Consider the following 21402-nt stretch of genomic DNA (forward strand, 5'->3'; position numbering starts at 1 on the left):
AGACCAAAATTACCCAAGAGTAAGTTCCATTTCAAGTGGATGACAAAGATGGACAATGTAACTTGAAAAGATTAGAATGGTTTCTCAAATGTGCCTGACCACTAGAATTACCATGGCACTTCTCACAAATAAAGAGTCTGAAAACCATTCTCTTCTAATTCTTGGCTCAGTGTGTGGTAGGTTTGGACTGGGGACCAAGGATTTATATACAAAGCACTTCAAGTGGTTCTGATCATCAGGAAAGTTAGGGAAATAGAGGTTAAGGGGGAAATCAGCAAAAATACCACCACAGCTCCCATCCCCTTACTCCAAGCCTACCGAGCAAACTATCTGAGAATGAGAAACACTCAATTAAAATTGAGGAATTGTCTGTAGAACACGGTTTATTTCAAGTCCAAAACACAAAATTACTCATTTTTCTTAACAGACTGCATAATTTTTACTGCATGGATACTTAGGGTTTCTCTATTCACAAGTGTAGATTTACTTCTGAACTTTAGGCTCAAATGATTCATATATATATATATTTATATGTTTACTACAGAGGATATGTACTTTTACAAATTTGTTTAGAAAATATTTTACATAAAAACACACAAAGCATTTACCAACACTCTTCAGTCTTTACAACCAGTCTTCAGCAAAGATTTGGCTGAAGTTCATCATTTTCTACAAAACATCCCAAGACCAAAGATAATAGAATGTAGTATTTTACATACTTTAGCTTATTATTGCAGTTTAAATTTCCCCTTTCTCTGATGGCTTCTGCATATATTATGCTCAAGAGTAAGTCTTTTCTTTAACTGGTGACTTGTTAAATAAAATTATCGTTTTTGGTGTAACTTGTCCCCAACCAAGAACCTAAGTAGTTCTGATGAAATCAAGTACCTGACATACATAGGGTTTTTATAAATGAATAATAGAAGGATTCAGTACCTATCAGTAGAATATCCTTTATTATTTTGTGTTCAGTAACTACCACCTGGTGCTATTACTTCTAGTATAATCAGTTGGCATCAAAATATAAAGTAAAAATATGTACATTTTTATTTATCAATTCTTACCTGAATAATCTCAGATCTCTTGAGAATGTTCCACAAAGTGGAATTTCTTCCTTAAGTTACAGTGAATGTGGTACAATGTGTACGACTTGTTTAACCAGTGCCTGCTTTTCATTTCCAAGATTTTTCCTTATCTTGAATCAAATGCACAATCCTGACTACGATATCATAATGCACTGGCTTACATTTTGTATATAAAGTCCAACTCAAGCTTATTTTGGTTTATTGTACATGCTTTATTAAAACGGTACTGATATTTACAGTATCTGCAGAGTCCCTTCCAAGGCGCGCTCACACACATTCGGACACACCCATACAACACCCATACTACGGCCCCATGCACCCACACCAATGAGATGTGAGGGTCAGACTCCTAAAATTAGGCAGCTGTTGGGGGACAGAGTTGATTTGTTTTTCAATTTTTTTTTTTTTTTTAAAGAGAAAAAGCAGGAGGGAATGCATTTGGCCATTACAATGCTAATAAAGTTTGTGTATATTAACATATGTGGCAGTAACACTGAATATTCCTTTTACATTCTATATACACAGAATGACATCAAGGTTTTGCAGTCAACAGAATATCCCAACTTCAGTCTCAGTGCTGCTTGTAGTGACTTCTGAATTCACATAGGGGCTTTCCCTAAAATAATTCAAGTCTATGTAAGTGAAATAAGGCACAATTAATATTGATTTGATCTAGGGGAAGGGAAGGGATAAACACTAGTTGCAAATGATATTACTACTGGGGAATTAGCTTTGACTTAGATCCACTTGAAACCCCTTCTCCTAATTTCTTAGAAATAAAGGTTTTTTTTCTCTTCCCTGACAAAACCCAAAAAGAGAAGTTTGTGAATTCACATTTTAATGTTTCAGTAACCTAAACTATTCAAATTGATGTGTACCCCCAACCTCTCCTGCCCAAGTCTCTTCCCTCAAAGCTTACACAAGAACACAGCACACGAATCCCTTGCTGATTTTGAGGAGATTTGTACACTTAAGTAGCAAATACATATCTGGTTGTCTTTGATTTAAAAAAAAAAGAAGGCTGGGAGGCAGGGAGGGAGGGAGGGAGGAAGAAGGAAGGAAAGAAGAAAGGAAGGAAGGAAGGGAGGAAGGAGTAACCTTGTAACTTTCTTGCTCTTTAAAAAATAGTCCGTTTCCTCCTTTTCAGGATGATGACGCCCCACCAGACATTACAAACAACTGCAACAAATGAGTTTGGCAGCATAAATAATGTCTAGTATTCAAATCTTCGTAGTGAGACTCATTTAGCTTGTATAGAATCTGTTGAATGTTTTTTGCAGCAGGTGAACCAAACCCAAAGACGCCGGACATTCTGTGAAAGGGAGTAATAAGAATTGCAGTTCTGAAGGCCCCTGACTTTGGTTGTTTACAAAGTTCAATCCTGTTTATTGTGATCCTTGGTATCTTCTTCATCTGTATATTCTGATGGTTCTTCCCCTGGTTTTAGGAGTCTGCCTACATAATCATATTTTTCTGAAAAATACATCAAAAGAAAATCAGTAGTGATCAGATTTGTTGCTCTATTCCATCATACAATGCGGAAGGTGTTTGCCTCTTTTGGAATTACATACAATAGGCTAAGTTGTTCCTATTGCTCACCTTGGCTGGTCTTTGCATTCATGTAAGGCTTGAACAAAAGAAAATGGGAATAAGGAATTTACAAAGCTTGGGGACTATGCTTTTGCAGGAGAGTGCTCCATATTTACCAGTTCTTAACCAAAGACATTTCATCAGAATCACTAACAGATCATGGTAAGTAGATCCAACCAGAAAATATTCTCAGGGAGAAAATGTGACATAGGCTAGTACTCTCCAGGAAAATAAACCAAATGAAAACAAAGTCATTTGTTACTTATTATCCTGTGTTCTTTAAGAGCTAGTGTGTGGCTCCAGTCATAGCATTATTCTTTCTCCTATTAAACTCTTTTCTTACATCTCTGTTAATATTGCTTGTTTTATGTTGTCAGGTATTAATTTAGAACACCGTGGTATCCAAGGTGATCCATATTTACTTATTTCTTGGTTGGGAATTTGAACCTAGGTTAAGTGAATTAACTGACAAAACAGGAGGATAAGATAGGAGGACTGCTTCCTACAGTAGAACTGGTTCAAATGCCAAAAAGTCAGAAGAAGTGTTTCCAAGGGATGCACAGGTCACATAAATAGCTATCTGGACTGTCACATAGGAGGTACTAATGGATGCCTCAAGGGCATAATAAAGGGGAAAGACATTTTTTCATTATGGTGAGTAAAATCAATAAAATCATTTTGGAATAAATTATAGTATCACTATCCAAAATAAAATTCAGTTTTAAATAGAAGCTTATTATTTAAAAATACTATATCTTAATTAAAAAGTCTTATAAGACTAAAGGTATCACAGTTTTGTTATAGTTTGTAACAAATCAACTTTTAAATATGGATTTTTAAATAATATGTAACAATCATTTTCTTATTTAGCTTTTTATCATCAAATAATGATGGAGATGAAAACAGATCTCCTTAGACTCTTAAGGAATGTAAAATAATACACACTTTCTTTTCAAAGAACCCGACAAAATAAAGGTACCTTTAAATTGCATTTCCCATTCTCGAACACTCTCCATTTGTACAGCATTCAAGTCTGAGAGATCATCATACTCATCTTTAAGTGCATCTTTATCTAGGCAAAATGTCGCCAGTCCTCTGGAGGCATCCCTACCAGCAAATATTCCATATGGACCGGCTGAGGGGGTGGGGAGGAAAAAAAAATTATTGACATTACCTTAACATTATTTAATGCCTCAAAGGAAAAAGCCAAATAAAGGAAACCTTATAATGACTCATACTTGGTACATAGCCTTAATTTCAAAACATGACAGATACTAAATGGGATAATGAGAAGAAACTTCTTGGAAATCTGCCTGTAGATCAAAATAAAGTTGTTCACTTTTTAAATTTTTCACTTTTTAAATTTAAAATTTAAATTTCAGATACCTCAAAACTTGTGTTTGTATAATGTATACTTGTGTAACATATTAGGGAGAAGAGGAAACTTAAGCAGTTAGGTTTGGAAGCTGGTTTGTTTGAGGGGAGATAATGTTTCACTGATTGCTGTTAATTAATTGTGGCATCTAAAAATAATCAAAAGGGGCGCCTGGGTGGCTCAGCGGGTTAAAGCCTCTGCCTTCGGCTAAGGTCATGATCCCAGGGTTCTGGGATAGAGCCCCGCATTGGGCTCTCTGCTTGGCAGGGAGCCTGCTTCCTCCTCTCTCTCTGCCTGCCTCTCTCCCTACTTGTAATCTCTGTCAAATAAATAAATAAAATCTTTAAAAAAAATAAAAAAATAAAATAAAAATAATCAAAAGAACATCCACTAGATGAGCATTTGTTAAAGATTCAAGTGAACCATGGATCTAAAATAGTCTCTTCTTTCTCTTTTTCAAAGTAGGTTGTATGAAAGCAGAGACTATCATCTTTGTACCCCCAGTGACTAGTTCAACGTATAGCACATACAGATGCTCAACAGGTCTTTGCTGAATTTTATCAGAAATATGGCCCATTTTCAAAATAAGTATCCCCTGACTACCAGAATATATTCACAATTACCTATTAAACAATGAAAAGTCATTAAACAATGGTTTTTTATTTGTCACAGCTCTTGGGAAATAAATAGATGTGCCTATTAAGGAACAGGTTTTTGTTTTTTTTCTTAAGTTTTTATTATTTTTATTTTGGGGGGGGTAGAGTGTGAGGAGTAGTGTGGGAAGGGGCAGAGGGGAGAGCTAGAGAATCCTAAGCATGTTTCAAACCCAGCACGGAGTCCGAGTGGGTCTTGATTTCATGACCCTGAGATCATGACCTGAGCAGAAATCAAGAATTGGATGCTTAACCAACTAAGCCACCCAAGCGCACCAACAGTTCTGACTGACACAAAATGAATAGGATTTTGTCCAAGGAATTAGTAACTACCCTCTCTAGGGAGGAATGGCATAATTTTTATGCCGACAGAAACGAGCCATTCCTAAAGTTTGTGCTTGAGAGCAGCAGTTGTCTTACTCATGTCAGTGCTCAATGCCTGGCATAAAGTAAAAAAGAGTAAAACTGGGGATGCCTAGGCGGCTAAGTTGGTTAAGTATCTGCTTTCGGCTCAGGTCATGATCTCAGGGTCCTGGGATAGAGCCCCACATCAGGCTCCTGCTCAGCAGAGAGTCTGCTTCTCCCTTTCTCTGATGCTTCTCCCCGCCAGTTTGTCCTCCCACTCTCCTTCCCTCCCTCCCTTAAAAAAAAAAAAAAAAAAGAAACATAATAAATTTCTTCTAAAATATTAGCTGCAATTTCAAATAAGTAGTAACTCTCAATCTTCATCCTTTACTTTGAGCAGATTCACTTATGGTGAGCAAAATCTCCACCCAAATACATGATAAAAAAGACACTTTAGTTCTTTAAAACATATAATAAACAGAACTGAAAAAACTTACTTTTCCCTATCAAGAAACTGGTTAAATTATAGTACATTAATTTACTGGAATAACGTACATAACTATCAATAAGAATGAAGTATTTCTATATGTATACACAGACAGAAGTCCATAATAGAGTAACTGAAAAGAGCAATTCAGAAGAGTATGTATATATAGAATACGATTTGCTTTGAATTAAAAAAATACACACACATGTGTTTATATATGTGTGAAAAACACCAGGAAGAATACAAACCAGAATACAAACAGTGGCAGCCTTTTCTGGGGAATGAAAAGAAAAAAATTTACTTCATATAATTGGTAAGGTCCGGCTATTTAGAAAATTATTATTCTTACTACTACTTTTCTTTATTATTATTAATTGAGTATGGCTGACACATCATGTTATGTTAGTTTTAGGTGTATAATATAGTGATATGACCATTCTTAAACAGTATGCTTTGCTTACTGTAAGTGTAGCTACCACTGTCACCGTACAATACTGTTATAATACCATTGACTATATTCCCTATGCTGTCCCTTTCATCCCTATGATTAATTCATTCCATGACTGGAAGCCTGTATCTCCCTCCCACTACCCTTCCCGCAACCACCTTCCCCCTGGCAACTATCAGTTTGTTCTCGGTATTTATGGATCTGTTTCTGATTTTGGTTGTGTACTTGTTAAAAAATTATTTTTGTAATAAATATCTTCTAAGAATTATTCCTGCCTTCATATTGGGCCACACAGCAGATCATTTAAGTTCTTCTGTTTAAAATGTAGGTTTAAAAATTAAGTGGTGTTGGGGCACCTGGGTGACTAGTGTATTAAAGCCTCTGTCTTCGGCTCAGGTCATGATCCCAGGGTCTTGGGATAGAGCCCCACATCGAGCTCTCTGCTCACCAGGGAGCCTGCTTCCTCCTCTCTCTCTGCCTGCCTTTCTGCCTACTTGTGATCTCTGTCAAATAAATAAATAAAATCTTAAAAAAAAAAAATTAAGTGTGTCTGGTTGGCTCAGTTGGAAGACCACGCAACTCTTGATCTCAGGCTCATGAGTTCAAACCCCATGTCCGGTGAAGAGATTACTTAAATAAATAAATAAATAAATACTTAAAAAAGGAAAAGATTTCCAAAATACCGAATTTTACCAAAAACAAACAAACAAACAAACAAACAAACAAAAAAACCCACCATTTTTTCTCCCTGAGGCTACAGTTTTCTGTGTATAACAAAAGTAATTTAGAGAAAATAATTTTCAAACCAGAAATACTATTATGAGCAATGGAGTGGTCAGTAAGAGAGCTTATTGTCCAGTTAACAAAATAAAATACTTTCTAAGGATAAGTAAACAAGAAAATTCCTTAATTTTTAAATGAGCAGCGTAATGATTATATCCATATTTGTATTTGAAAACATTTAGGAAACTGAAGATTATGTGTCAGAATCTGAGTAAGATATGTGTTGTACATTTATGAGAATTCAAAATCTACTTAAACAGACAATAATCTAAACATTTATCAACATTAATCTGAGTTACAGAAAACACTGCACCATGAAGTTCATGAGGTGTAAGAAAGCCATTCTCTGCAAAGTTTATGGCATGGAACCAGAAGTGGCATTTCTGATAAATTTAAAAAGCAGCACTACTGGGGCACCGGGTGGCTCAGTGTTGAGTGTCTGCCTTTGGCTTGGGTCATGGTCCCAGGGTCCTGGAATCGAGGCCTGCATTGGTCTCCCTACTCAGTGGGAAGCCGGCTTCTTCCTCTCCTGCTTCCCCTGCTTATGTTCCCTCTCCTGCTGTCTCTCTCTGCCTTCCCCCCCAAAAAGTAGCAATTATTAGGTACTGATGCATTAACACAAAAATAAAGGTAATTCTTTCCAGTAAAGTACTTTTTTTATCCTGCTTTTTCTATTCTTAAGTATTTTCCATATTGCTACTTAATATTAGGTGACATTCACAAGTACTATTTAATAGTTATACACATTCGTACTGAATGAATATACATACCTACAATTTAATCACTTTCCTATCAGTGTACACTAAGGCTACCATTTTAAACTTTTAAATTTGGCTTCTACATAAGAAACTGGGACACTGTAACTGGCCAAAATTTATAACCTTCAAACCATTGCCCATTGTATCAACTGACTTTGCAGAGGGTATTTAGCTTTTTTTTAAGATTTTATTTATTTATTCGACACAGAGAGATCACAAGCAGGCAGAGAGGCAGGCAGAGAGAAAGGAGGAAGCAGGCTCTCTGCTGAGCAGAGAGCCTGATGTGGGGCTCGATCCCAGGACCCTGAGATCATGACCTGAGCAGAAAGCAGAGGCCTAACCCACTGAGCCACTCAGGCTCCCTGGGTATTTAGCATTTAAGAGAAAGAAATTCAATATTATTCCTTAAATTGGAATTATTTTAGAGAAATATTAACTTTGAAAATTAAGCAAGAACAAACAGTCCCTAGGGATAAGAAAAGTAGTTTTGGGTTTTTTTTTTCTTCTGCATAACTCCACATGCTTTATGCCAATAGCTATTTTTCCCCAGATGGAGGCCATAGATAGATAAGAGCTAGTGTGATTTTTTTTTTTTCCAAAACAAAGTAATGGTGACAAAACAGCGACGAGTCATACACACGAAATAAAAAATAAAATTGATCAGGGCTGTAAAAACCTTTACACATGTAAAACGATAGTTTTCAACTTTTTAAAAAATTTTCTAGCAATGTAACTTTCCTCTCTCACAGTCTTGCAAAGTGGAAGGAACAATTTTTGCCCTCCTCACCTGGCAGATGAACAGGAGCAGGGACATTCAGTGACTTGCCTAAATTACCAACAGACTTCAGAAGTACTATCTCCACTTTTCTACCCCAAACACAATAAACTTGAGAAAACACACAGGATCCACAAACCCAAAGATGGAATGACAACCCTGGAAATTGGAGGATTTCATTAATTGCAAAATCTCTGGGGAACAGATACTTTGGAATACCTGTTAAATCAAAATAAAAGAAGATTAACAAAAAAGCTGTATACATCGACAGCTTTTCTTATCATTTTATTATATTTACCTCCCTAGTGTGCAAAAGTCAATCTACTTCAGGGTACTTCAGAGTATAAACCACTAAACACATCTAAATGGTAAAAAGGGGAGAAGAAAATGGTCATTATAGAAAACAGAGACCAGAAAATCTTCCATCTTTGAGTATATTAATCATGTACCAATGGATTCTCTAATAAAATTCTCTGCCAACTTCTCTAAGGAGACCTCAACACTGAATAAACGTAAAAACAAAACTTCATAAAACAGGTTCTTTTTTTGGTTTTAGATGGCTGATTTAGTAAGCGTGAACTTGAGTCAACAGGTAATAATCCAATCCCATTTCTAGGAAAAATGATGCTTTATTAATTGTTGAATAGAAAATAATGATTCAGTGATTAACATATTGTCCCACCCTCTAAACTATATATAAGCTATCTTCTCCACATTAAGATTCCCCTCAGGAAGCATTTAACTTCTGAAAAGATCTTTTTGAACAGTTTTCTTTATTTTTTCCTGTAAGATCATAAAGAACATAACATTAACAACTAGAATTGGAACTAGATGGATGTGCTCAGAGAAAGAAGGATCTGAGGTCTACATAAAGTACATTTCTCTGCATTCATGATTCAACCAGAAGAGTTATCTGAGAAGCCAGTAATACCTCCCCATTCCACACTCCTTACCAACAAACATTAATGTTACAGATTCCAATTTTTGATAACCATACTTGGCTATCTATAATACTAAAATAACAGAGAACTACCCAAAGAAAGCAGATTTTAAATGTTAAGAAGTCTTTTGCTGTAATTTACCAAAAAAAAAAAAAAAAAAGCCAGTGTACTTATATAAACTGTTATTTTGACTCTTATTTGCTGATATAAAGGTGGACTTATAATTTCAAGAAAATTCTTGCTACAAAAAATGAACACTTATTCAACCAAAGCAGTTTCTCTTAAATATACCTATATACCAAATGTTCTAAGGCATCATTTTAATAATAAGTCTTCTTTTTTTCAAAAATATTTTATTTATTTATTTGAAAGAGAGCATGAGTTGGGGGTGGTAAGGAGGAGAGCAGTGGGACAAGGAGAGGCAGACTCCTCACTGAGCAGGGAGTCCACTGTGGGCTTAATCCCATGTCCCTGGGATCATGACCTAGGCAGAAGGCAGATGTTTAACCGACTGAGCCACCCAGGTGCCTCAAAATTATCTTTCAAAAATAATGTTAAATATATCAAAATGACATTATACTAGAATTCAGATTTCATTAAGACTCTTTAAGAGTTAACACAACCTGCCACATAGATTTTTAAAGTTCAAAATTCAATAAATCTTGAATCCTGAAACTGCTTACTTTAATATAATCAGGTAGAATGTGGTAATGTTATTTTTGAAAAGGCAAAAACATATGGTCACTTAAGAAAATGTTTTAGATTATTTATTTATTTATTTGACACAGAGAGAGATCACAAGGAGGCAGAGAGGCAGGCAGAGAGAGAGGGGGAAACATGCTCCCTGCTGAGCAGAGAACCCGAGGCAGGACTCGATCCTAGGACCCTGAGACCATGACCTGAGCTAAGGCAGAGGCTTAACCCACTGAGCCTCCCAGGTGCGCCTGTAAGAAAATGTTTTAAAGAGTAATTTAATAAATAGAAAATTCCAGGAGCAAATAAAATATCTAAAATATGTTAGATAATATTGTGATTATTAGGATGGCTGTGCACCTACATTAGTATTTATGATGAGAAATTCCAGAATGAATATTTCAATTATTTCCACGATATAAAAACCATAGCTTTGAGGAACAAACTATAATCCACTGAAGTTTATAAACAGCCTGGTTTTCTGGTCTATTTTGACAAGTCTTTTGTGATTATTAAAACAACTTTTTTAAAAAAACAGAATTATACTTGGTATTGAGTAATTTATTCCAAATAAGATCACTATGGCTTTGGAATAAATGAAGCAGTAATATAAAAGTGATTAAAAGAAATCCAAGTAATAAATTTTTTTTTTATATTTAAATTTAGGAAGTCCAAAGACTTTTAGAGAGAAGGTAGTGTGGTCAAAATGAAAGAACACTCCTCAAGGAGCCAAGATACTTGGGTTCTAGAGGCTTCTACCAACATTTAACATTGGGCAAATCTTAGAAGCACTGGTATAAAATGGGCAAAGTATCTATCTAGTTTGGCCCTAACTTGAGGCAGTTAAAATAGTTCCCCAAACTCCATCTTGTTTTTGAAATTCAAACTAGAAAGCTGTCAGCAATACTGTGGGTCCACCTCAGCAGCCTTGGCCCCAGGGCTTACAGCTAGGGTGGGGACCAGGAAGACAGAAAAGTAAAAATCCCAGGCCTGTGAAGATGTGAGAGTGGGAACTGAGTTTATACAGCCCCTAGAGAATGAGGATTCTAAGGTGAAGAAATAGCATGGACTTGTTCTTTTCCTCCCCAGATGCTTGAAACTTGGCCACCATTATGAACGACACAATAACTATCTGACCAGGATGTTCATGACCAACTATTTCAGTGGAAACAGATGGACATTGATGTCCTTCACTCCACAAAGACAACAGCAGCTAAGACAGAAATTCAGAAAAAACTAACCAAAATGTGTAAAACCAGATGTCATATTTGTATTTGGATTCAAAACCCGTTTTGGTGGTGGTAGGACAACTGGCTTTGGGATGATTTATGATTCCTTGGATTATGCAAAGAAAAATGAACCCAAACATAGACTCGCAAGACATGGCCTGTCTTGAGAAGAAAAAGACATCAAGAAAACAGTGAAAGGAACACAAGAACAGAATGAAGAAAGTCAGAGGGACTGCAAAAGTCAATGTTGGTGTTGACAAAAAGTGAGCTGAAGGTTGGATAACAGAAAGAGTAAAGATGCTGCAGTAGGTTTATCTCTGGTTACTGTGCAGATTTTTCATGAGATGATTAATAAATCAAGAATGTTAATGTGAGAAAAAAAAGAAATAGCATGGACTTAAATATCTATTGGAATTTAGAGAACAATAAAGGTAATAACTGCAAGTGCTCGGGGAAAAATTATTCTATAAATAGTGTTGGGGTAACTTAAGTAATTTCCTGTAAAGATCCTTATTTCATATCTTAAAATAAATTCCAAATGGAACTAAAAAACCCAAATCATAAAAGTATTTTTAAAAACTACTATTTTAAAAAATAATCGTTTTAGTTAAAAAAATCTTTAAGTTACCTGTGATAGAAAACTCAGCACCCATAAAAAGAAGATAAATTTGAATACACAAAACCCCAAATCTCCATATGGTTTACAAAAACACCATAAATAAAGTAAAAAGACAAACTAGGAAAAAATGTTTGCAGCTAAGGTTGATTTACTTTTTAAAGAACACCTAAAACCTCTAAGACCAATACCATAATTGAAAAACTGTGGCAAAGAATGTATGAACAGATAATTTATAGATAACATAAATGACTCAAAATTCTGAAAGTGTCCAACCAAACTAAAAAAGAGAAATGTGAATTTAAAAATATTGAGATACCATTTTAAATTCTCAGATTGACAAAGACCAAGAAGTTTAATATCATACTTTTGGCAAAGGGGTGAGAAGTAGGCATTTTCATGAAGTATGAATTGCTCCAATTTCTCTGGAAGGCAATCCAAAAATAAGTACCCAAATTAAAAAATGTCCCATACCCTAAGACTAAGTGTTTTTACTTCTAGGAATTTGTAAGTTCACTCACATGTATAAAAGGACATATACATGCATATTTATAGCAACACTATATTATTATATATTATTAGTAAGAGACTGGAAACAAATGTTAATAGTTAAATTATGATATATTCATGTAACAGAATATGCATATACTTAAAAGAATAAGATGACTCTTTTTATGCTGAAAGGCTCTCCAGATATAAAAGGTTTGTACAATATGCAACAATGTGTGTGTGTGTGTATGTATGAAGTACCTAGGGAGTGCATACCCACATGCTTATACTTACAAGTGATAGCTCCAGAACAATATTCAGATTGGTTCCTCACTTCTAGGAAGGGGAACGTGGTAACTGGGTTGTTTTTTACAGAACATGCTTTAAAACATTCTATTTTGAATATGTGTAATCTAATAAAAATACAGTTTTTAAAAAACTTCCTGAGGCCCCATTTAGAAATATACCTAAACTACTCTACAGGAAGACTTCTACAACCTATGACTTAAGGAAGTGCATAGAAAAAAAATCTCCAAGAAATAAAAAGACTATAATTGCTGAAGGTTTAAGTTTTTGTAGTAAAAATTACAAACTACATGAAGAAACAAACTACCATGGAGTGAGCATATGTAACAAATGAGAACTGGCATCCCCAGAATAATACAAGCAGATTAAAAAACTATAGTATGTTTGCTTAAAATTTTGAAGTAATTACAGATAGAACCTTAAGGAAAGATTAAGAAACATGAAGGACAGAATGAAAAGCTGGTCTTTACCTATTAGAAGACAACAGGGGAGGCAATAATTGAAGAGGTAATGGGTTCAAATTTTTTAAAATAAATGGATGACACACATTCTCAAATTTTAGTAGAGTCTGGCCCATGTTAAAAAAAAAAAAAAAATCCCCACCTTGGCAAGTCCTAGTAAGAGTAAAATTCCAAAGACAAAGGGAAAAACAGATTAATCTAATGAATGAAAATAAACCAAAAGCAGACTTGAAGATAGTGGCATACTACTATTGAAGATCTGAGATAAAACAACCAGCCTATAATTTTATATCCAAAACCTACACTATTATTTCTGCATGAGGGCATACAGAGACAAATTTTTTTGCATGTCAGTAAGAAAACTACAGAACACACCTCACTAAAATGAGAGCTGAACCCTGAACAAAGGAATGAGATGCAAGAAATGACTGTGAATAAAGAAAATGGCAACTATGTTGGTAAATTTAAATGAGGGCTAACAATAAAAAAAGGTAATACTTAAATCAATTAGGAGGAGTTTGAAAAAATAGAGTAGAACTACAAGTCTAAGAGTAATACAATACCATAGATAATAGGTGAGAGAAGGCTTAGATTAAAAGTTTTCTAAACCAGGACCACAACATATGGCTGTACACTACACAACTCCAACGGACACCATCCACATTTGCATACATGGTAGTTTTGTGTATTTATTAAGAAATATTCCCTTAAATCACAGTAAAGTGTTTTAAAGAGAGTTTTTTAATTCACAAAGATATGTTTGGCTAACATTCCTATATTCTGTAGAAGAATAGGGTCTTCTATAGCAAAACCTTTAAGGGTATCATTAAAAGAATGTTAACAGATATATCCAAATAAGTAGGGATTAAAAAGTGGAAGAATTAAAAAATATTAATCTGCGAAGGAAAAAAGGGAGAAAAAAGCGAAGTATGAAGCTAAATTACTAAATAAGAAGGTAGAAATATATCTAAATGTGTAAGTAACAATAAAACATAAACCAATTAAGCTGTTAAAGACAGTCTTGAGAGGCACCTGGGTGGCTCAGTCGGTAAGTGTATGCCTTCACCTTACACTTGGGTCATGATCCCAAGGCCCTGGGATGGAGCCTGGAGTCTGAGTCCAGCTCCCTGATGCACGGAGAGTCTGCACGGAGAGTCTGCTTCTCTCTCTCCTTCTGCCCCACCGCACCCCCACTTTGTGCTCTCTCTCAAATAAATAAATAAAATCTTAAAGAAGTGTTGATACTAGATTCAATGAAATAAAAATCTACCTATATTATAAAGGAATAATAAACCACAGATCAGTGGAAAACAGGGCGGAAAAAGAATCACTGAGGTAATACTAATCAAATGAAGACTGAGGTCAATTCTCAAAATTAGTAAAGTTAAGGATGTTTCTTTCTCTGCTGATTAACACAATATGATCAGTTCTAGATTGAGTGTTAGATGGCATCAGAACATTCTCACACCCAATCTTTGTATGGGTGACTCCTTTAGGTTTTTGCTTAAATATCAACCCCTTTTTCTTGATAAACTAATATAAATGGAAAGCACCTTTCTTGACCATCTAAAGTTCTTTGTTACCCTCTATTATAGATCCTATGCATTTCTTTCAGAGGACACTTAATTACAAATAATAATTATATACTGAATGCTTGTTTCTTGTCTGTTTTCCCAAATATACTATAAACTCTATACAAGTAGGACCCCAACTGTTTTGAAAACTCAGTTAACTCATTTTATTTAAGCAACAATGTAATGAAATCCAGGGAATTCCTTCTCTGTATTTAAAATGGAGATGAAGTCCCGTGTTAGTGATCTTGAAACAGAATGCAGGTTCTAAGGCTATAGCAGTTATTTAGTGATGTCTGTCATGGGTACTGAGGGGAGGAGACATCTGGGTCATAAATTATTGAAAGAATTATTTAAAGAATTTGAATAGCTAACTCCAGATGTTACTAAATCTATTTTCTTCCAGCATGAATAACATATTCTGGTTTCATATATGCTTTCAGCTATCCTTATTACTTTAGCATTAGCATTTAACACAAATACAATTCCCTTAAAGATTAAAAACAATGGAATGATGCTGAACTCAGAGTAGGTATTATATAAATAACTAGTATAAATTTGAGCAGAGTATCAAAACTCATCAGAAAACTTAGCTGATCCTTTTATTTTACTGAAAGTTAATGGGTGTGTATGGCCATTAGCCCAAACAGACCCAGCTAGCCTCAAACTAAGTAGCTGGGATGAGAGCTGAGTAGTGTCAATAGTACATCCATGAAGGAAGAGGTCAGGTTGGGCCTAGTCTATATGTTGCAACTCTTGCATCAACTCCAATTTTGCAAACTATAAATAAAAGTTAATATATTGAAAACAAAGTTAAAAAAAAGGAGGGGCACCTGGGTGGCTCAGTGGGTTGAGCCGCTGCCTTCGGCTCAGGTCATGATCTCAGGGTCCTGGGATCGAGTCCCGCATCGGGCTCTTTGCTCAGCAGGGAGCCTGCTTCCCTCTCTCTCTCTCTCTGCCTGCCTCTCCATCTACTTGTGATTTCTCTCTGTCAAATAAATAAATAAAATCTTATAAAAAAAAAAAAAAGGAGGAAAAACACTTGAAAAGCAGATGTGCTCCTTTCCCCATCCTCCTAAAGATTACCTCTTTTATATCTCATGGGGTACCTCTTTTATATATGACTTTTTCTTTTCCAGTAGAATTCAAAAGGTAAGCTGGAGTAAATACTGTTTGGTCTGTATCAAAGAGTATGCTACATGGAATAAGGGGGAAGCAATATATTTAAATTTCAGAAATGCAGGATAAACTATTAGAATAAGTAAAAACACTATTTTGGGGGCATCTAGGTGACTCAGTTGTTAAGCGTCTACCCTCGGCTCAGGTCATGGTCCCACATCGGGGCTCCCTGCTCAGTGGGGAGCCTGATCCTCCCTCTCCCACTCCCCATTTGCGTTCTTCCTCTTGCTGACTCCCTGTCAAATAAAGAAAATCTTTAAAAAAAAAAAAAAAAACCACCACCACTATGTTGGTACAATTTCATTGTGCTAATATTAAATCAAGTTACTTAAAATTATACTATCTGTTCCAGTCTTCTACTCTATGAACTCTAGAACCATACAAAATTATATTTTGCAGTGATACAATGGGAAGGGATGGCCTGTGAGACAGACTATTTGATTTTTAGTTTTGCCACTGAGTATGTGATTTTGAGCAAAACCTGAGTTTCAGTTGCCACATCTGTAAAATGGAAACATTACTTATCTCTTAGTGCTGTTTGAAAATGAAATAATAGCTCAATAAATGGAGTTTCCTCATCCTTCTACCCTGACCTCTAGAATCAATGCTGTTGAATAGAACTCTTTGGGAAGATGGAAATACTACATAAAGTGCACTAATATGGTAGCCATGTAGCTACTGAGTAGTGGAAATGTGGCTATAGTGTGATGGAGGGAGTCAATTTTAATTGCATTTCATTTTAATTAACTTAAAATTAAAAAGCCACATGTGATTTGTGGCTACCATATTGGACAGCGCAACATACAGCCATGCAAGCATGTCTGAGGCTTTAAAACCTAATGGGAACCAGGAGAGGGTATAAAAACAACAGTTAAGATTCTCCCAAAGCTTATCCCAGAACATAGTTTACCTGAAGGACAAATAGGCTTTGGGGTTAAATATATTTGGATTTGAATGCCATGTCTGTATGACCGAAGCCAATTTACCCAAAAAACCTATACTTCAGACTCCCATCTGAGGGCAGGAATACTTACTAACCTCCCTGAGGCAGTGTGGAGATGACTAATGGATCTAATGTAGTAGGTGCTTAACAAACCTTATTTCCTTTCTCCTCCCATATTCATTGTTTCTTATATGACCACTTTCCTCACATGATGGCCAAGTGCCCAAAGTGTTACTAAATTTAATGATGACAAATATAGTTAATGCCAACTGTTTGCCAACATGTGTTTACTCCACTAAATTGTCAATATTTTTTTAAGAACCTGAACCTTAAAATTACTAAGAAAACAGTATTTAAAAAAAAAAAAAAAGAAGAAGAAAGAAACCAGTATTTCTGACATAGGAAAAAAGGACTCACAAAATAATTTTAAACTATAAAACCAATACTGTGAAATGGGAGTAGATATTGGCTAGTCATAGAAGAGGTTTTCTGACTTCTTACCTCATTCTTTCAAACTACTAAGATTGTCAGGCTAAGACCATTGCTTCTGAATTATTCTCTTAGAAAGTGCTCACACGGGTGCCTGGGTGGCTCAGTGGGTTAAGCCTCTGCCTTAGGCTTAGGTCATGATCTCAGGGTTCTGGGATCAAGCCCCACCTCAGGCTCTCTGCTCAGTGGGGAGCCTGCTTCCTCCTCTCTCACACTGCCTGCCTCTCTGCCTACTTGTTATCTCTGTCAAATAAATAAGTAAAAATTAAAAAAAAAAAAGTGCTCAACTGACTTGAGGATGAAAATAAAAATTAAAACCCAAACTGAACTTATATTCGTTTCATAGTCAGAAATTTGGCTTCAAGACTTTTGTTACATCTTCTATTAATATGAAATATCAACATACTCCAAGCCCATAGATGATCTGGCCACTTTCAAGTTCCTTTCCATAATATAACATTCCAAACACCTATACTAGGTTGATCGATAAATACTTAGAAAATAAGTATTTATTATATTATATTATGTATTATATTATTTTAAGCCTGTTCTTTAAGACCTGTGAACTGGTGGAAGCCAACCTAAAACTGACTTCTCCCTTGTTATCTGAGGAGCCCCCTCAATGCTCAAACAACACAAAGGCTATTTACATCACATCTATGACTCTTATCTTAATTTTTAATTTCTGTTGCAGAACATTTGCCACTGGAGGCTGCTAAACTGTGTCTATGACAGCCTTTCCTAGCTATTTTCAGATAGTGGCAAGGCATAATGTGCAAAGACTAATATGCTTCTTTGCACTAATACTCTGTTTCATTGTCCTTTTGAATAGGGGTTACAAAAGCAGATTTTTTAGTTGGGTAAGTGGTATATTAAAAATCTAAACCTGTACACAATTTCTAATCTCTGCACATACATTTGAATATCAATGAAGAAAAAACTTCAGGTACAAAATACTGTGTAAATTCTTGACTTAAAAAAATTATTTAATTTGGTTTGTCCATTTAATTACTATGCTTTGGGCCTACTCCCTATTCACTTGTCCCATATACTTTAAACAAATAAAAAAAGTATTAACCATTTCAGCAGAGTTAAGTAGGTAGACAGCTGCTTTTCATATTTATACAACCAGAGCACTAAGACTTGGTTAAAATGAATGTAGATCTACACACAAAAATAAAAGCAACTAAGAAATTAAACAGTTCAACACACAAAATCTCCAATTTCTTATCTCTATACCACTTAACAGCAAACCAAAGCACTTCTAAAACATCTTCTAGCCACCAAGCACTGAAGTCAGAAGTACATATTTGCAAGTGCCAGTAAACTCTCATGTTCTAACAGATTAAATCAAGAAGAAAACCAACTTGTTTTCTAGACTTGCCAACCCATTTGACTTTAAGGCTTGGATGTACTCTTTTGAACACCAGGTCACTCTAAGTCCCTAATTTTATTACTTATTTTTTATTGTAGTTACTTTTTTTAAGCTTAGAATTAATCAGTACATAACCAAGATGTATACAATGTTGCTCAATTTTATTGTATACTAGCAGATTCCATAAGTCTGAACTCAAGTTTATTAGCATAATCTGAAATGTAAGCTATAACTACATTGTAGAAAAAGCGTTTCTAACCCAACCATCCTACACACAGTGTTCTCTGAGAGTAAAGTTCTAAAAATCTTTAACTTGCAGAACTGGTGTACTGGGGTGTGGATTTAGAGCTTTTAAATTTTTTCTGCTCAGTGAAAACACAGTAAGTCATTATCAGCGTGTATTTCAATACCTGCCTTCCCACTATCAAAAAAAAAAAAAAAGAAAGAAAAAGAAAAAAAAAAGAAAGAAAGAAAGAAAAGGAAAAAAGAAAAAGAAACCAGACAGGCCCGCCTGCTCGGTAATTGAGCTCCACCCCCAAAACTCAGGGAGACTATCCTAGCCAGTCTTTATTAAGATCTACATTCTGGTCTGTCCTCATCCTACATACATTGTTAATCTTGGAAAGCATCTCCATACTAAAACTGGTTTTAAAAAAAAGTCTGAGGTGTTGCTTATATGTCCAGACTTCACAAGCTAAACGCTGAGGACTTGGAACTACGTGTACCTAAACGTGGCCTTACGGGAATAGTAGGGAGAAAAGTGAGATCAGTGGTAAAGCAGAGTAAATAAAGGAAAGCTGTGAATTACCTGGCCTACAGCTTTGGGTCCCTACTTTAGAAATATCTCCCGTCCGTCTTGCCCCCACCCATCCCAGGAATCAGAAAGCTCAGGGAAGGTTGTGGGCCAGCGCGATGGGCGACAACTGAAACGATCTTGAAAAATTCAGCGCAAGAAAAAGCTTCGTGGAAGAACGGGATGGGAGAAAGATGAAAGCTGAGAGCTGGTTCTTGGGGCGACACTGAAACCCGGACTTCAGGGGGTTAAAGCTGGAGGTGCCCGCGGATGGGGGTGTGTGTGGGGCGGGCCGTCCCAGGTGCAGCAGCCAAGGCGTAGGGGTCCAGACGTCGAGAAGGCTTGGCAAACTAACCCAGAGCCCAGGGGCCTCCCCATCATAAGGGGGTCGCACCTGAGCTGTAGGAGGTCCTCCCCCTCCCCTTCCAACTCCTCACCCGGGCCGTAGAACTTGCTGCCTTTGGTCACGTCGAAGACTTTCCCATTGACCGCGAGCAGGATGCGCGGGGTGCGGGACCCGTCGTACTGGCGCAGCTGCTCCAAGCTGAAGTCCCGCTTCTTCATGCGAGGCAGAGAGGCAGCGGGACTCTCCTCGCCCGCTCTGGCCCCGGCGCCCAGACCCCGCCGCCCCCAGCGCACCCACAGCCGGTAGGCCCCCAGCAGCACCAGCGCCACCAGCGCCACGTTCAGCAGCATCTCCCCGCCCCCCGTCAAGAGCGCCAACACTGCTGCCGCCCAGCCGCCCCCTTCTGCTGCCGCTCCCGCGCCGCTGGGGCTCTCGCTGCTGCCGTCGCTGCTGCTCTCACTGCCACTCCCCAGGGTGCCTAGCTTCACGTCCCCATCACCCGCCGCCATCACTGCCCGCCAGCGCCTTCCTCCTCCTCCCCGCCCCCTGCCCTCCCCAACCCCACGGCCAACCCCGCCCATCTGGGGCCTCCCAGCCAATAACATGAGGAGAGGGGGCGGGGTCAAGCCTGCTCTCCATTGGGTGTTGACGGGGTAACGTTGTCTTGGATCTCTCCCTCCCCCTCCCTTCTTTAGGAGGCCGCGCTCGCGTGCGACGCCCCGCCCACCTCGCCCCACACTTCCCTGCTTTCGCTCGTCGCCTCTGCTCGCTGAAGTAGAGAGAGGGGCGGGCCGGAGGAAAAGATGCTGCGCCGGCCGCGCGCGCGCAAAGGCTGAGTGAGACTACGGCGCGTGCGCGGGTTCCGGAGCGCCACGCGCTCTCCTTTCCTTTGCACCCTGTCTGGGAGGCAGGCTCCGCCCGGTCCCTCGCAATACGCGTGCGCGGTGGAATCCCTTCCCTTCCCAGGCCTGAGTTCGGCTCCGCGAACTCCCGCTTCGTCGCTGTCGCTCCGCATGGGGATTTCACGTGCGCCGAGCCTGCCGCGGAGGCGGGGTCTGGTCTGGTCGCTTTTTCGAAGGCGCAGGTTGTGGGAGGCCACGACGCAGTTTTAATTGCTGGCGCAAACTGTTGAGGGGCGTCTCTTTTCACTCGGGTGCCGTAGCACCTGTCAGGAAGCCTGGAGCGTGGGCGCGCAGACAAAGCTACCACCCAAAAGTTTTGGCTGCCGGCGGGAGTCTTCCTGGCGGAGAATGAAGTCACAGAGGCCTCACCGGGGTTGTTGGGCGTCCGGAATCTACTTGCTGTCTGCGCTGGCACCGAACAACCACTCCCGGGTGGTTTTGGTCACGGCTGCTCTTGTAGAATTTTCTTTCAGGTTTTAGACTAAAGGTGTTATAACTTAAATCATAGTCTGTGACGGTAGGGAAGTGCATAGAACGAGGTGGCCCTTCTGTTCTCTTATTCAGCTGTATTTACAGTTTAAGGACTCCCAAGTCCTTAAAAAATCTGGTGTGAATGTCACCTCTGAAGCCTCATTCTGGGCCCCTTACCTCAAACACTCAATTCTGACCCGCTGTTTCCTGCCCCAGTCTGTTTTCTTTGTTGTCAGTGAGTTCCCTAACGCCCACCTCAAGAACAACCTGCTGTGAACTACGGGTGTGATGAGTGAATG

The 21402-nt window shown here is 37.8% G+C and overlaps 1 protein-coding gene across 1 annotated transcript; it reads right to left on the reverse strand.

Moving 5' to 3' along the window:
- Positions 1-365: 365 nt before the first annotated feature.
- PGRMC2 (progesterone receptor membrane component 2) lies at positions 366-20279 on the reverse strand. The gene is made up of 3 exons (XM_004747925.3): positions 19822-20279; positions 3655-3810; positions 366-2558 (listed from the first exon to the last, which is right to left on the reverse strand). Exons 1-3 carry the CDS (start codon positions 20237-20239, stop codon positions 2461-2463), a joined length of 672 nt encoding a protein of 223 aa, XP_004747982.2. The 5' UTR covers positions 20240-20279; the 3' UTR covers positions 366-2460.
- Positions 20280-21402: the final 1123 nt, after the last annotated feature.

Source organism: Mustela putorius, unplaced genomic scaffold (assembly GCF_011764305.1).
Source record: "Mustela putorius furo isolate JIRA1106 unplaced genomic scaffold, ASM1176430v1.1 tig00003866_pilon_pilon_pilon, whole genome shotgun sequence".
NCBI lineage: Eukaryota > Metazoa > Chordata > Mammalia > Carnivora > Mustelidae > Mustela > Mustela putorius.

Excerpts from the sequence above, each read along its gene's own strand:
- PGRMC2 (XM_004747925.3), bottom strand. The coding sequence starts at position 20,239 with ATGGCGGCGGGTGATGGGGACGTGAAGCTAGGCACCCTGGGGAGTGGC. Across the intron at positions 3,811-19,821 it reads CAGCAAGTTCTACGGCCCGG|CCGGTCCATATGGAATATTT; the intron begins GTGAGGAGTTGG and ends CCACCCCCTCAG. Across the intron at positions 2,559-3,654 it reads ATGGGAAATGCAATTTAAAG|AAAAATATGATTATGTAGGC; the intron begins GTACCTTTATTT and ends TGTATTTTTCAG.